Source organism: Phocoena phocoena, chromosome 18 (assembly GCF_963924675.1).
Source record: "Phocoena phocoena chromosome 18, mPhoPho1.1, whole genome shotgun sequence".
In the NCBI taxonomy this organism is placed as follows: domain Eukaryota; kingdom Metazoa; phylum Chordata; class Mammalia; order Artiodactyla; family Phocoenidae; genus Phocoena; species Phocoena phocoena.
Genome location: NC_089236.1, coordinates 38,726,867 through 38,744,267, shown reverse-complemented (window position 1 = coordinate 38,744,267; position 17,401 = coordinate 38,726,867). Strand labels below are relative to the sequence as shown.

At 37.6% G+C, this 17,401-nt stretch overlaps 1 protein-coding gene across 1 annotated transcript in view; it reads right to left on the bottom strand.

Annotated features, from left to right (window-relative positions):
- PCDH9 (protocadherin 9) overlaps positions 1-16,986 on the bottom strand; it is a 991,580-nt gene extending 974,594 nt beyond the window's left edge. Inside the window, exons 1-2 of the mRNA XM_065896163.1 lie at positions 16,434-16,986; positions 12,002-15,172 (exon numbers count right to left, since the gene is read on the bottom strand). Of these exons, the coding sequence (XP_065752235.1) occupies positions 12,002-15,037 (3,036 nt within the window). The 5' untranslated portion in view covers positions 15,038-15,172; positions 16,434-16,986. The remainder of the gene's footprint in view (positions 1-12,001; positions 15,173-16,433) is intronic.
- Positions 16,987-17,401: the final 415 nt, after the last annotated feature.

The window sequence follows — 17,401 nt, the reverse complement described above, 5'->3', positions numbered from 1 at the left end:
ATAACATCCTATCTGCTGTTCTCTGATGCTGTTACAAAGATCAACTTTTCATAAATCCTAGATAACTCAAAAACGGTGTTTTAAACCTAAAACAGATTAACAGAGATAACTTGCTTTTTAAAAAGATAGTTTGCATTATATATATGTATAACAATCATTTTGCTGTATACCAGAAACTAACACAACATTGTAAATCAACTATACTTCAATAAAATAAAATTTTAAAAAAAGACACAAAACTTAAATTCAAGAAAACCACCAAAAACAAAACTTAGAGAACATGTATTAAATGAAATTGGGCACCTCTGTCAGTGGTAAGTTGGTATCCTTGGAAAAAATAGGCGAAAAATAGGTAGGTTTTTGGAGTGTCTGCCTACCATGGGCCAGAAATCTACATGCACCCATGTATGCACTCAATTTAATAACAACCTTATGTATTAGGCCTGATTACATCCATTTTACAGGCTAGGAAAGCAAGAAATGGTACATTCAAATAATATATCCTATGTGACACAGTTTTTAAAATAGCAGTTCTCCAAGTCTTTTTTTTTTACTTCAAATATCAAACTACTTTTTGTAGTAATCTCAGTTTTCTTCATGTGGAAAAGGAATTAAATAGGCCAAATATTCTCAAAGGTCCATTTTGAGTCTTGAGAAACTATTCTGTAAATTCTATTAGACACTAAATTTATCTTTCTAAAATTAATATAGTAGTTAGACACCACTTTCTATTCAATTATTATTTTGCTGCTTTTTATAGGATTCATATGTGATTCTATGGTGTCGTCTGGATGGCTCAAAAGTCTATTAAGTGAACTTTAATGATGACTTTTTTTTCTCCTCCAGAACACACTGTCTCTATTAAGCAGATATCAAAGTGAATCTATTGATCATTGTTTAGAAGTAATCACTCAATTATCTAAGTAATCAAAGGTTTAAATAAAAATTTTGGATGAGGAATCTTCGAAGAAAAGATATCTGATCCTGTTTATGTTCATTCTTTCCCTTCTTATTATATCCTAACATGAATAAAGATGTTATGATGGGCAGACACAGTGGTGTGGAAGAAGTGAGGGAGAAAACGGAAACCACAGATATCTCTAATTAAGTGATATGAGAGTGTGCTCATGTACATTAGAATCAGCGGTTTTTTAACCCTCTGCTTCTCTCTCTCTCTCTCTCTCTCTCATACAAATGCAGAAATCACTAGTGAGTCAAGACACTGATAAAGCATATAAAGGTGTTAATTATATTTCACTGTTTACAAAAATCAAAATGTCAAAATGCAGGGTCTAAGAATGCTTACACTTGCTCATCTATAGGATGAGGTTAGGTTAGTTGGTCTTCACTGGACCTCCAGAAATATGAATGGAGGTGTCTAGGGAGATCAAAATTTCTTAGATTAGAGACTATGGGGACTCATTAGCCACCAAAAGAACCCCAAAACCCAAAAAAACCCTTAAACCTAACTAGAGAGTTTGTCATCAAGTCCCAGCTGTTGCAGAAGAAAATAGGGACAGTAGCTGAAACCAGACAATCAGAACTCTCCCCATATATACTTTATTTGTTTAGGCCTCGTCGTCATATGCTTACCACAGTTTAATCTTATGGTCTAGAATTAGTTTACTGGGACGTATTGCAGGAAGAACAATTTTGGGTGCAATGAATTGCCTTGTATTGATAATGCAGGTTTTTAAATAAATGAGTTGCAATCCTTTCCAACAAAAATAATGTCCCTAATGAAGAAAATGTTTCAAACTTATATCTGGCCTAAAAATAGTGTTTTTCAAGTAAAAGTAGGCACATATGAGGAAGAAATACCAGTGCAGAGGTAAGGTTCTAAACTGGAAATAATTGCTTTAGCCATGTGACTTGAAAAAAACACATTTTCTGTCTCTCAATCTCTATATAAGTTTAATAAGAATGGTAATGTCTTCTTTCCGTAGTTGTTATAGAGATTATCAATGGAAATATGCATACATAAGGCATGATTCCAATATCAGCTGATCACTCTCATTAGGTCAACATTTACTGAATGACTACGAAGTTCACTCTTTTAGGAGCTGTTTTAAGTTTAGTCTTAGAAATACAAAGGTAAGTAAGACATTGTCTCTACTTTGAGGGACTTTCTTATATTCTCCTTAATTATTAAGCTTTAAGTTATGATATACCAGTATTTTATTAACTTAGTTGTCATTTGAGACTGAAAGATCATGAGGAACCCGGGTTGTGTTTTGAACGATCCTGAATATACACCTGGGGTTGACACTGCATGGCTGGAGAGGCTACTCAGCCCCGCCAATAACAGATGGTCCTGTAGGAATAGTTTAAACCCTGAGGAGTGCTGCTCCCAGTATCATCCAGAAGTCAATAACCCTTAGCTAAAGCAGAATTTAATTGTCTAAAACAGAGACTTTAGGTGTCAAAATGATCCTGCTTAATTATTACCATGTTTAAAAATCAATCAGTGAATTCAGCATAGTTTGCCATCACTGCTTGGCAGATTTTGGGGTCAAGACCGTGAATGAAAATGAGTTCATGTCAAACTAAAATATCCTGAAGATTTTATCTGTTTTTATTATGGTTTAATGTAATTTTGATACTCACTTCAGTGTGTAGCAAAAAAATGTATTTTCATAAAAATTCTGACATCTTTTTTTATATTGGAAATTTGAATGCATTGAAACATTATTAATCTATACAGCTAAATTTATTATGATTTTTAACTTTGAAAATGTTATCAGTATAAAAAAACAATTTTGAAAATTGCAAAGGAAAAACATGAATAGAGATTTTCTGTTTCTAGGAAGAATGGACACATTGTGGATGTTTTATTTGACCCTTTATGGATGTTCTAGAGCAGAATATTTCTGTTTGATTTTTTTTTTTTGGAAGGAAGATACACAGAAATAAGTTGGTGTCATTGTCATTTAAAAATATATCTAGAAATTAAGAAAGCGGATGTATATGAGGTAACATAAGTGAACAAAGTCCACCTAAAGAATGACAAGAAATGAAGCAAAGAAAAGCTGCCAGTCCAGGTGTGTTCACAGCTGACAAACAAGGAAGGCTACTGTGATTCTAGGCTTCCAATGTGAAAATCGGTTCAATGGCATGAATATATGACACAGGCGAGCATCAACTCACAACTCAGAACTCACTCCATTTTGTCTCCATTTGTCACTTGCACCCCCTACAAGAACTTTCCTGAGAATCCTATGTAGCTGTGTATTTGAAAGTGCTCAGCATGCAGCTGCTATCACATGGAGGCACAGGTTGGTTGCAACCTCCAAATCCAAAAAAGCACCAGCATTTTTTTTCCTCAAGAAAAGATCTACAAGGGAACTCCAGTCAGCAGAAGACACTGTCTTCCTATAAAAGATACATCTTCATTATATATATCCTGTGTTTCCATGCTTCTCCTTCTTGAGGTTTATTTAATGAGGAAAAAATCCTCATTTACTGAATTGCAGTTGCTATTGTCTTGCACAAAAACTGTTTCGTTTTCAAAATCAATCATCTGTGATGATTCTCAACAAGTCCATAGTACCTGCTGTGGTCTGCACATGGATTATATACATGTTTTCTAGTAGGCAAAAATATAGGATTTGTAAAATCTTTAAAAAATAGGCATGGCTATTTCCACTGATTTTATATCTAACAGGACCTGTCAAAGACATTAAGCATTGAAGAACTGTGAGGCATTTTACTGAACCCTGTCATGAAAGTAAATATACTGAAACCCATGTATGTCTGGAATGAGTTGCTGTGCTCCAAATACACACTGTTTACAAATGGAGAAAGGTGAATTCTAAAAATACAGTTTGAGAAATGATTCAATATCAATTCCTTTGAGGATCAAAGCACTCACTTAGCAGCCAGCCCTATTCATTATGGTAATGCTACAGTTTTATAGATACCTAGGGTTATAATCTGATTTATGTTTAAAGGAGAGTATATACACACAATTGAGAGATTCTTCTAGGAGATGTGAAGGTCACACCATGGACAGAGGTACCACAAGTAAGTATGAGAGTGCCTGCAACATCTATCTTGAATAATTAGAATTATCCAAGAGCAAATCTGTTCATTCTAAGGGATGTATTTGAGATTTTATTCTTTCAGACACATCCAATGTTTCTGCATTTGGAAAAAGTAGGCAAGACTAATTCCCTAAGGTATAAATCACTCTAATGTGGAAGGGAATTTGTTAGCTAGTTGTATTACAAAGCCTTTACTTCATATTTAATAGGCACCGGCAATACCAGCATTATACAAAGCTCTCTACTTTGCAAATCTTTAAAACTCCACTTAATTTTCAGCACTGATTTCCTGCAATCTAAGAGCTTATGAAGGGTTCACTGTGTTCATACCGATGTATGCAAAATGTGCCAGAACTTCCCTGTCTGTGATGGCATTCATTTGGAAGTGAATCCCAAATTTCTATCACTGGCATGCTTATTTCTGACTAAAATAGATATTCTTAGAATGAAAGCTGAAGATTAGGAGAAAAAAAAGGAGGCAAAATAACTAGCACTGGAAGCGATATATGCAAATATCAGCTCAATGACAATTCTTCATACCATTTACAATTGAAGCTTAAAGACCCAAATACTCTGCAATCCATTAGTTTCTCAATATCCTGGAAGGGATTAGAGTATTTCTTAACTGCTAACAGACTGAAAAAGGCCAGAGCCTGGATATTAACAAAGCTGCATAATACTAAAATGTAGAGATGGTCAGATAGAAAGACAAACTAAGGAAGAATGTTAAAATACAAGATATTATACAAACATGGTAAAACTGAACAAATTTCCATTCCTTCCTGCAGCCTACATAATTAAACATCCATGTTTTTTTAATTAACAAATATTTATTGAGTATATATGGTGTACTGCTGTAAAGTGAATGGTGATTTTTTTTAAAAAAAAATATTTATTTTATTTTTGGCTACACTGGGTCTTCGTTGCTGCACCCGGGCTTTTCTCTAGTTGAGGCGAGCGGGGACTACTCTTTGCTGCGGTGCACGGGCTTCTCATTGCAGTGGCTTCTCCTGTTGCGGAGCACGGGCTCTAGGCATGCGGGCTCTAGAGCACGGGATCTAGGCGTGTGGGCTCTAGAGCACGGGATCTAGGCGTGCAGGCTCTAGAGCGCAGGCTCAGCAGCTGTGGCACACAGACCTAGTTGCTCCACGGCATGTGGGATCCTTCTGGATCAGGGCTCGAATCCGTGTCCCCTGCATTGGCAGGCGGATTCTTAATCACTGCACCACCAGGGAAGCCCCCAACATCTACATAAATTAATGAGTGGTGAGGCTATAGTATACTCCTTTCAATAACAGATAAGTTAATTTCATATATTTTCTCAAGGAATTCCGGGATAATTACTGTAAAATGACTAGAAAGAATCAATCAAATGTGCTTCACAGATCTTGCCTGTGCATGTATCTTCACCACTCCCAGCTGTACAGGTGGTCCCAAGTCCATCATTTTAAATGTGATGTGTGTGTATAGCACTGTAATCAATCAAACCAATAAAGATAGGGGGGAAATATTTTCACATGCCATTTAAATAATGGATAAGTATGTAAAAACAAATCCTTAATGAATGACTTCAAGTTCTGAATGCTTTAAAGTTATATATTATGGCTCAGAAAATTCCAATTCTGCCACTATTCTTTTCTATAGGCAACAAACTGCCTATAGGACAACAATATGAGTGAGAGAGATTACGTATAGGTTGTTTTCCCAGTTTATTCCTGCCATCATTCTTTACTGTTAAGGAATGGGTAGAATTTATTTATGAACTCACATTTTAATGAATCTTGACTTAGAGAAAAAAAGAATATAAATCAAAACAAAAATGTCAATCATGGTAATATATCTTTCTTGTTCTATATTTCTGATGACTGACAGCCCAATAGGTTTGTATCAAACAAAGGCAAAAAGCATGTGTTCCTTTCCAATGAAATGTTGGACAGATTTAACAGCTATCTGAAATAACTCATGAAATCTTAAACAGTGAAGTATATTTCCTTTTGTAATTGAGACGTCATATTTCTACATTTGGATTTGCTTTTGTGATCCAATATAAATTTTAGGGGAGCTAACCTTTAAAAAGGCCATAACACATTAGCATTATTACTTATTGAACATGACTCCTATGCCTCTAGATACTTACAACTTTAAAGCGAGCCCCTTGTTGACTTGCATTCTTGAATTTTCACGAATACCTGGTCTGTGATTAGTGTCATATTTCAACAAACCTAATATAAATTTTAGGGCTCTGGTATGTAATAAATTCTGAGAAATATATTAAACATAAAATCAGCTGTCAGGAAAGCAAAAACTTAAAAATACACATAAAACAATTCTTGCTTAGTTTCCAACTACATGAAATATATGATATTAACTGATTTGTTAATATTACTGAGATGAATTTATAGTTTCAATAGAGGGTCCCCTTCAAGAAAACACCAGACTAAATTCAGAGAAAACTTACTGCAAGGATTTTAAGTGAAAGTGGTAAACAATCCACAGTTGTCTTTTTGCCTGTTTTAACTGCATGCAAGCTAAGAGCTCAACTCTGACAAAATCAAACTGAGAAAGTACTAAAGATGAGCCATGCAGTTGACATGGTCTCAAATTCTGCAAACACTCAATCTGGTACTGCTGGACCAACACAAGCACTATAGCTTTTCCCATTTGGTGGATTTCTGCATTACCCCACTCCCAACCCGCAAAATTTAGAAATCAAACAATCTAAATAACATATTAAAAATAATTGTGAAAACAGAGCTTATAAGAAGATAATTTAAAGGTTTTATTTTCCTATCTCAGTACTGTCACGTAAAATAATGTAATGTGAAAAATAATTCATGAAGATGTCATTTCTAATATTTTGGGTGTAATTTACATACATCTCCTATATGTCAATAAGAAAATGAAACTTTAAGAGTCAAATAATTCAGAACTGGTTATGAGGAAATCTGATTTTAGATCTGAGCTTTTGTATTAAGTCCAAATTCTGTTTTACTATTTCATGTATTATATTTTAATTTGTACTATTATGAGAAGATAAATTTTAGCTTGAAATATTTAACTAACAAGACTATGCATACAACATAAGAATATAACACATTAGTATAAGTACAATATTTACAAGGTAATTTTAATGATGCCAAAGCCTGTTCTGTGACAAGATGAGGATGACTAATCTGAAGCTAAGGGAACATCAGTTTATGGTGTTGCATATATATAGAATTCATTGCAACAAAATTTTAAAAAATAAGATAATAGAATAGTTTAACTACTGAAATTATTTTCTCTATGTTAACAAATGTTCAGTAATCAGTAGACATGTCCATGCCCAATACAGTGGTAACTTTTTACTTTTATTCTCCTTAAGGTTATTAGCAACAAAGGCTAAAATGTAACTTGAATTTTATACCTTAGGTGTATCAAACTGAAAAAAAATATAAAATATTTGTCTCACAAAACCAAGAGGAAAGGTAGCCAGGCTGAATGGATGGCCCACGCTCATTTCAAATTCCTGAATGAATATCCAAGGGGTCTGGGTATCTACTAATTTCATGACATAGATCACTTAGCAAAGGAGTAGAAACAAAAATCACAACTGATAACATTTTAAATATAATTTGCATCTTGAGGAGCAATTTTGTTCCATATGCCACCTATGTTCATCCCTCACAGTATACTGCAAAATTTAACAGTTTAAAATATCTTAAAGTTTTTGCTAGCTTCACATTAGTTAACATTTGCTCCCTTCACTTTCAATTTCATTTTTCTTTCTGACTGTTCTAAATAGAAATTCTATGACTATCTTGTGCATTTTGCATGACATAACAGCATTTCAGTAACAGCTGCAGTGGGAGTCTCAAAAATGAGAAGTAATCATAAAAGTAATATAGTATCTCTGAATGATTGGGAATAAAGTAATTCCCTTTATGCTGTAAAAGTATATGTATACACTTGAGTATGGCATGCAAACATTTTCAATATATAATTTCTTCAATATATATACAAATGTATATATGAGCAAATACTCTAGATTGTGAAAAGTTAAAGGATGTTTAAGCTCTAAAATAAGCATTTCATTTAGAAAATTAAACGTAACTGTTTACCCTGAACCAAACTCACAGTACAACTATTATAGATTGTTGTATTACCGTAAGAAGTTGTCAAGTGTAAATAGGTCATTTTTTAAATTCTTTAACATTTTCATTTATACCCCTGCAAAAAGCACAATGGGGCCAAGAAAATTAATTCCCCAAATGCTGTCAACCAGGTTGGGAAACAGCAATAAACAGCTAACTGTAAAGCCTCCAGCTACAATAAAACTGCTTTCAATAAGAGCTGAGAGTTGGAGTATGCAAAAACAGGTCCTCTGGAAATGATAATCTGAAAGGGAAAGGGGCTGACATTTCTTGTCCCAATATGCTGAGGCAGTGGGTCTCAAAGTGTGGTCCCTGGATTGGCAGCATCGGTATCACCTAGGATCTTGTCAGCAATGCAAATTTTCAGGCTTGACCCTAGTGATACTGAACCTAACCTCTGGGATTGGGGACCAACAACCCATGATTTAAGAAACATTCCAAATGCTTCTGAGACACCTTAAAATTTGAGAACTTAATATTATATTTTAAAAATCATACTCATTAAGGAGATATTTTCCTTTTAGAGAAAATATGCCAATGAGCTTTGTCATTTAAAGCCCTACTGGAAATGATAATGTTGTCATCTTCTCAAACTTATAACAGTGAACTTTGTTTATTTATGTATAAATATCAAGATATAATCTAGCTCTTTATAAAAGGGACATTTCATTCAATCTGTGAATACTAAGGATACTTCCAAAAATTCATAAAAAATAATTTGTGGAAGATTCAGTGACAGATTTGTTATATTCAAGGAAAATGAAAGTTTAGTAAAATAGAGTGGTTGAGGAATGTGGTTTATGAGTGTTTTATAACACATGAGGGAAAAAAGCAGGGGAAAAAAAGCCAGACAAAATAAGAATCAATGCACTATAACCAAACTCATGGTGTAAATGTCAGACATTATGTTTTCATTGTACAGACAATACAAACTCATGATATTTAAGTTTGGTAACCCTTTGCTCAAGAATCTTGCATTTTACCCACACTTCAACTAGCACCATAAAGTGAAAATGTGTTTCTGTTAACAGCAATCTTTGCCCACTCAACTAAAAATCTTCACAGATTATACCTTAGTTTATAAATTCCTTTGAAAGCTTTTGTTGTAATAAGCCCTACTTTTTCAAAATTGTGTTGCTTCAGGAGCACATTTTGTATTTATGTGAAGCCACTAGTTGAAGTGAAGGATCTATAAAAAAGAATTTTTACTTTTTAGCTTAACTAGAACATCTTTAATAACAGCCATATAGTTCAGTGAAAAAATAATTTAAAGGATAGTATATATATGTGTGTTCTTCATTCATAGAAAATATGCCTCTTTCATAGTAAAATTGTACACATTTCTATCACCATCACCTGTCCTTACTTCCAGTATTCCTTTTCTAAAACATTGCAATTTTTCTTTCTCAGCATGAAAACTTCTAAAAGGTGTAAATAAGAAAAGCCATTTCAGTAGCTCTTTACCATAATAGTGAATTATAGCTACATTTGAACATTGAAATGCCTACAAGTAGAACAGCATAGTAACACATGGTCTCAAGGAATGTCTAAAATGCACTTTCGTTCCAGTTAGAGAATTACTCAGCATCTTATTTCAAAGATTACATCATACAAACAAATTTCCTATGACTGACTAAGCCTCGACAAAAGATCTTTCCCATACTTTGCTGAAATGCACTTAACGTTTATGTCACTGTACTATATATAGATTCAACTTTGGGGAAGAAGTCAGAAAAAGTGTGTCTGTACATCAATGCTCATAATACCCACCACACATAATATGAAAAGAAAGATGATGACGTGGGAATAATATCAGCATGTTTCTTTGGAAAACAAATTTCAGATTTTATATGAAAAGTTTTAAATCGTGTTATATTTTTCAAAATATTATGCAAATCATAAAATATCATCAGTATTTTGAGTGACTTTCCCATTAAAAGCAAATAATAAAAAGCCATGTTTTCTTTTCATTAAATAGCAACTTTATATTTAAATCCACTTAGTTTCAAAAGTTACTTTTCTCATCATGATTAAATATTTACCAACATTTATAAACCTCTACTAAACTCAGATATTTTCTTACCTTTAAAACATCAAACCTCTTTTAAAAAGCTCATGAAGTTAACATGAAAATAACTCATTCCAAATTCTATGTATATCCAGTAACTTCCGTATTCTCCTCTAGAACCTCCAAACTGACTTATTTTAATTCCTTTCATCCTGTGCATTCAAGCTCTTGTACTTTCTAAATGTTGTAGATATTTAATCTTTTAAGAAATGTAGATTTTAGTTGTAAAATCGTAGGCGTTATACTTAATGTTCTGAACGAATCTCTGTGATTCACTACCAGAATGATTTTAATAAATATCTTACTACCATGAAACCTTAAAATCACTGCAGAGCAACAAACATTGGATGGTGAGAGACAGAGTTTCAGTAGACCATTCTCACCAGTCCCACCACCACAGGAAAAAAAGAAAAACTCTTGAATTTTCAAATACTAAGCAATGACTGTCAATACTATCCTGAAAATTTATCTTGCTTTACTTGATTCTCTAAAATCTGTATGTTCCTTATTTTTAACAAATTCAGATGGGTCATCACCATAGGTGGACTCAATACCAACAAAGATAGAACTTGGATTACAAAATCCTAGAAAGTTGGTGTGTGAGAGCTGATCACAAAAGAGCAAGCAAATGAACTGACATGCTAGTTGCTCCAGAGCAACTATCATTAAATAAAAGGTATCTTTGGCTATAGTACCAGCTTGATCTTTCCTTCTCCCTTTCCTTGCTACTGTGGGATTGGCAGCTGGCCAGCACAAGGGACATGATACCCTAGTGCCATCTACAGGCTATTATTGACACTCAAATTTCATGGCAACAGACAAGCACCAGTGAAATAAATTAGACAGCGCTGCATTTAAATCTTTATTAACAAGGAATTATTAGACCTAAGAAAAACTAATTCTGGATTTGGTTGAAATATGAGTTTCTCAGCCTCTTAATCCCTCTTCATATGGCATATTTCACAGTTTAAAATGAGTTATGACAGATCACTTATGCATTACTAAGATGAGAGAATATTTACAATGGATTCATTCTTTTCTGTATAAACCAGTTCTATTAGGGAGAAAGTATTCCTTCTTCTTTTCTTTTTTTTTTTTTTTGAAAGAGTACTTTGGCCATTGTGGACAATCTGCAAACCTTCCTATTCAACCCCCAATTTACTATATTACAATAAAATCATCTGAAATTAAAGAGAAGACTTCCTATATGGCTTAGTCGCGATCTATCAACAATCATGTGCTTCACAGCTGATATACATTTAATATTCTACTATCTTTTTTAGAGACTAAAAAAAAATTAACCCCTTTAGCAACCACAGCTGTAACATAATTATAGTCACACCTTCAAACATCATTTAAAACTTGAGATTTGAAGGTGACTTTTGAGATCAAATGGTAATGTGAAAATCTTGAAGCAGTCAATTTGGAAACCCCAGGAGGAGAATTTGGCCTATCAGGACAGGTTTTATTCTTCAGCAAATGTTATCTTGGGACATTTTGGAATAATTTCCTCTTTTCATCTTTTGACATTTGAAGGAAACTGGGAGTTTAAATAATTCTCAGAACTCAGAAATTTCAAAGCTGTTCTAAAAATTCTTGACTGAGCCCCAGAGGAATAGAAAAGGGGTCAAGTTTTTTTTCCCCTCTTTATAACTAAGCTAAAGTTAGACCAAAACAAGAGACACACTGGCACGTTAATACTGGTTGACTGGGCACTTGTATGCAGTACTTATAGACCAGTAAAAGTGCTCATTTACCTGTCTGGTGTGTAAGGGGCCCTTTGTCTTGAAGCCTCCTTGGGAACTGCACTCTGAGGCACTGAAGTGATCTGAACTAGTGGAAGAGCGTTTGGAAAGGGTGTCACAACCCCCGACAAAGGTGTTGTCCAACGGGAGCTCCTGAATCACGTGATGCTTTTTCACAGAAACCGGAGTGTCTGGTTTAAGATGGAAAGCGGGCTGTGGAGAAGCGGATTTGTAGTGCTTGGCCAGGTCAGGGCTGTTCGGCTTGAAGGTGGTTGGAGGTGCCGGACCCCAGTCAAATCTACTTATGCTTTGCTCTTCCAGCTCAGCCGGCAGGCTTATTGTCCCATTGATGGGTTCGTGAACTGCATCATCGGGTTTGGACTCCTCGATGGTAACAAAGTTCAAAAGAGAGCTCTTGGGAGACTTTCTTTTCTTCCTTTTCTTTTTCTTGTTTTGTTTGTTCTCCTGGTTGGGGGACATCCATTCGGCACCTTGCTTGCTCCTCTGAGCTGCTTTGAATCTTGATGCATGGCGACAGCGCACCAGAACGGTGACGAAGATCACGACGATGACCACCATGGCACCTGCGACAATGGCGATCATGATGGTAAGATAGTCCTCGTTTTGATAGGGTTGGCTGCTATCACCTATGTTCCTGTCCAATGGGGTCTCCATAGTCCTGCGAATCAAGTCATAGATATAGGAGGCATTGCCAGCAGTGTCATTAACATAAAGAAAAACAAGCACAAGTGTGTGCAGAGACTTAGGGTATCCCAGGTCACTTATGTTGACCACCAATCGGTGCAAGCCCACATCAGTAGGTGCTGGTTTTTCTTCCAGAGTGATGTTACCTGTTACTGGATCAATCCGAAACAGGCCTTTGTTGTTCCCACTCACAATTGTATACTTAAGTTCAGCATTCATCCCAGTGTCAATATCTACTGCAAAAACTTCTGCTATCACAGAGCCAGGAATGGCTGAGAGAGGCACCAACTTAAAAGAAGTATTAGAAGGTGGCGAAATGACAACTGGACTATTGTCATTGACGTCCATGACATTTATAGTTACTTTTGCAGTAGAGGAACGGGGTGGTTGTCCCCCATCAGTGGCTTTGACATCGAAAGTGTAGGAACTCTGCTGCTCTCTGTCAAATGAGACATTTGACTTTATGACTCCAGAATAGGGATCCAACACAAAATTATCATTGTCATTTAGAATGGAAAGAGTCACAGCTTTATTCTCTCCAGCATCTGCATCTGTCACTGTGATTACCCCCACGGTACTATACTTTGGCAGATTCTCAGACACAAAAAATTGAAAATGATTATGAGTAAACTTGGGGCTATTGTCATTCTCATCCAGAACAGTAACTATCACAGCCGCTTGGCTTTGGAGGGGAGGGGTCCCATTGTCCCTGGCAGTTACTGTAAAAATGAATCTTTCTTGTTCTTCTCTGTCAAAGACTCTGGAGGCTGTCAAAACTCCTGTCTTTCGGTCCAGATCAAAGAAGGAGGCATTCGGTCCAAGCTGATAAACAATATCTGCATTTTTCCCACTGTCTTCATCTGTGGCACTAATAGTTGTTAAGTACAACCCACGTCGGTTGTTTTCAGAAACTGACAGCTCAATTACAGGCTGGTTGAAAATTGGTGGGTTGTCATTTTCGTCCTCAAGCTTAACCCTTACCAGAGCAGTCTGATTTAAACTGGGCTTCCCAGAATCAGAGGCAACAATTTTAAAGCTGAATTCTTTGGTGCCCTCATAGTCCAACAAAGAGGAGGTCTCTAACAAATATTGGTTGTCGTATACTGCCTTCAAATGAAACGGGACCTCTCTTTCAATAAAACAGATCACTTTGCCATTCACATCTGTGTCCTTATCTGAAACTGTAATTAGGGCGATCTTTGTATTGACAGGATCTTTCTCAGACAGATACACTGTGCCATTGATGGGACTTATAATGTACCTGAGGTCTATGTTTGGAGGGTTATCATTTACATCAGTAACATTGATGGTAACCGTTGCTCGAGCGGGAGTGGAGCTGCCATCACTAGCCAGCACTGTCACTTTGTGAATGGCTGTCTCCTCTCGATCTAAGGACCTCTGAACTGTAATCAACCCAGTAGTATTATTTAAAGCAAAGAGTCTTTTGGTTGCAGGGGCGACCTGGGCACCAAAAATGTACCGGATTTCAGCATTACTGCCTATATCTGCATCAGTGGCATGGAGCTGAATTACAGAGGTGCCTACGGGAGCATTCTCTGGAATGTGCACCTCCACTTGACCCTCTTTAAACACTGGCCTGTTGTCATTTACATCACTTACTGTGACCTGCAGTATGGCTGTGCTGGATTTCTGTGGAGTGCCTCCATCCTCTACTTTGATTTTCATCACATAGGTATCTTTCTGTTCTCTGTCCAAGTTTTGCTGAACAATCAATTGTGGCCACTTCTCTCCTTCCGGAGTTTCCACGATATCCAGTCCAAAAACACTCTGCCCATTTAACAATTCATAATGCTGTACACCATTGAAGCCTGTGTCAGGATCTGTTGCTGATGGAATTGGAAAGCGGCTGTTGATCAAAGTGTTTTCTGGGATGGAAATATTGATGACAGGAGATGGAAACATGGGGGCATTATCATTGGTATCCTTGACAATTATTTTAATTTTGATCAGCCTGAAAAAATCATTGGGGAGGATCACCACCTCAAGTTCAAAGAAACACTCATTCTCCTCATCATAAGAGGCTCCAGCACAGAGTTTTTCTCTGTCTATTCTATTGGAGGTCGTGAAAATTTCGCCAGTGCTACTGGATACTTTCACCAAAGGGGCATCCCCAGCTTTAGAAACCAGTCTGTAGACAAGGCTAGCGCTGGTCCCTGTGGCAGCATTGATGTGAGAAATGTTCAGATCCTTTGGTATGTTTCCTATGGGCACATTTTCAGGCAATTCCTCTCTAATAGTGTAAATAAGTTCTTGAGCTATTGCAGAATCCAGCCTTAAACAGGCAATCAGAGCAGCCAACAGGTAAAAATCCCTCAGGTCCATGATAATGTATTTATTTTCTTTTCCTGGGTTTTAGGGTTTAAAGGTTTCCACTGAGGAATGATGCACAAATTACAAGAGGAAGCGTGCATGGGCTGGAGGATGCATTACATCTCATGACTTATTTGGAGACAGCCACTGTCAACACAATCATATAGACAATATTATTCTTCAGTAAACAAAAGCACACAGTCATGAAATATCACAACACATTTTCCCACTGCATATTAGTAAACATGGCAGTTTGTTCTGCCACTGTTTGTAACTTAACTCTGTGGATAAAAATACTAAATATCCCAGGCTTGTTGCATTTGCCCAGAGAAAATGAAATTATCTACTTTTGAATTAAAGACAGCTGCTATTTTTACCTGTATTCACCCACACTGTTTTCAGGATACTGTTTAATTCAAAACATGCATTCTTGTTCTCCTCTTCCCCTCCACCACCACCACGCCCCCACCCCCCATCTCCTCCCATTCATACCCCCCTCCCCCGGCTTACCCGCCTCCTGGCTTCTAACCGACCTCCCTTAGTTTTTTTGGGAGCCAGTGAAAAACACTAACTACTTAGCTATGTTTCCTGCTAATTGCTTTCTCACATGTCATACGTGATGTGTTTTCTTCTCTGCCACACTGAGTCATCTCTTTCTTCTAAAAAGACTATCTTTTTTCTTTCCTCCCAGTTCTTCAACTGCCTTCTAAATACAATTTTACTGGGAAGCAAGCATCCGGACATGCTGCTGCAGCGACAGAAGCAAGTCTCTGGCCACTGTATAACCTCATTGCCTAAAAGCACAATACCAATACCTTCAGTTTCTTACCCAGACCTTGCTCTCATTTCTCCATGTTGCCAAATTATCACCATTAGAATTAAGAAACACATTAAAACTTTTAGAATATATATAATAAGATTCCTTATCCTAGAGGTGGAAGAGAGTGCCAAGATATAAGTGAAACGCAGCTAATATTTCCATGTAACAGCACAATGTTTTCTACTGAGCATAAAAGAGGGGAAAAAAACGCAGTTTCTTAACCCGATCTCCAGTTGTAGTATTAGTAACATCTGCCACACGTAAATACTGCAACTAAATAACGCAGGTAAAATGCCTTCTGCTTAGATGCCCTCCTAACTTCAATTTAAACGGGTGCAAGGCTCCAGACAGCTACCTACTTGAGTAGAACTGGTCAGTACCCAGGCTCTAATCTTATCTGCATTAGGCTGCACGGTAGCTGATGCCCGCGATTAGTTCGGGTTAGAGTGATGCAGGTAGGGATGCAGATACAGCTTAGTAGGTGAGCTCTGCCCCAACAGTCTACCCAACTGCAAACATCCCTCGTCTACACCGAGGACATATCTAAACACAAAATTTACAATTGGGCATGTGAAACTTTACACTTACGTTAGTTGCCTCAACCTTTCCCCTTTCCCGGTATGCTGCAGTTAGAAATGAGCTGTTCCAACATATAGAAAGCCATGCGTCTGGTAGCACCAGTTTGGGGAGAAATCAGAAGCAGCAAAACGTTTCCTCCTTGTAAAATGTGTTGCTTCGGGCTGGCAAATTAGCAACTCCAGAAAACAAATTCACAGATTTGTCGTTAGTCATTCTCTCCACATTTCGTCTCTATTACCCACGGGGCCTGAGCTCTTCTGGTATTTAACGCACACACAACATCCAGTTGCACTTCTTCTGCTCGGGGGTATTTTCCACAGCATCAAACATACCATTTCCCTCCGATGTCAATACTGCTTAAGTCTCTAACTTCTTGCAGGAAACGTCAGAGTTGGGGTGATGGTGAGTCTCTGGCTGCTCTCGGGGTGGGTGACAGTGCCCGAAAAATTCCTAATTGGTTATCTCTTTCGTGCTTCGGAGACTCTAGGGCGCTCCTTCCTGTCTGGCATGCTCTCTCTCGCTCCTTTCTCCTTTGCCCCTCTCTCCTTCTCTCTCTTCTCTCTCTGAACTGAATTTCTTGATAGAACTCTCAATAACCCAGAGGGAGGGCGTGACTGTCTAAGCCCTTCCCCCGGCCCCTGATTGGCCCGTATCTTGCGGTGCGGGCGGCCGCAGCTGGGCGTGGAACAAGGCGCTGACTATCTGCTAGCCTCTCCTCCCCATCGCCCCCTCGGCAGCCGCGAAAACCTGGAGACCCGATCCTGGCCCCGGGAGAGCCGGGTTCCAGGAGGTGCACTGAGCATGCCCAGTAGGGTCCGGCCCGGGAGGGAAAAGGCGACGCTCCTCAGGCCCCCGCGGACGCGGCTCTCACGGGCGCTGAGGGGCAGGCGGCTGCTCCGGTCGGCACAGGGCAGCGAGCGGCCGAGACCCGGCGGTCGCACGAGCAGGGGGAGCGGGAGGCTGGCCGGGCGTCCGGG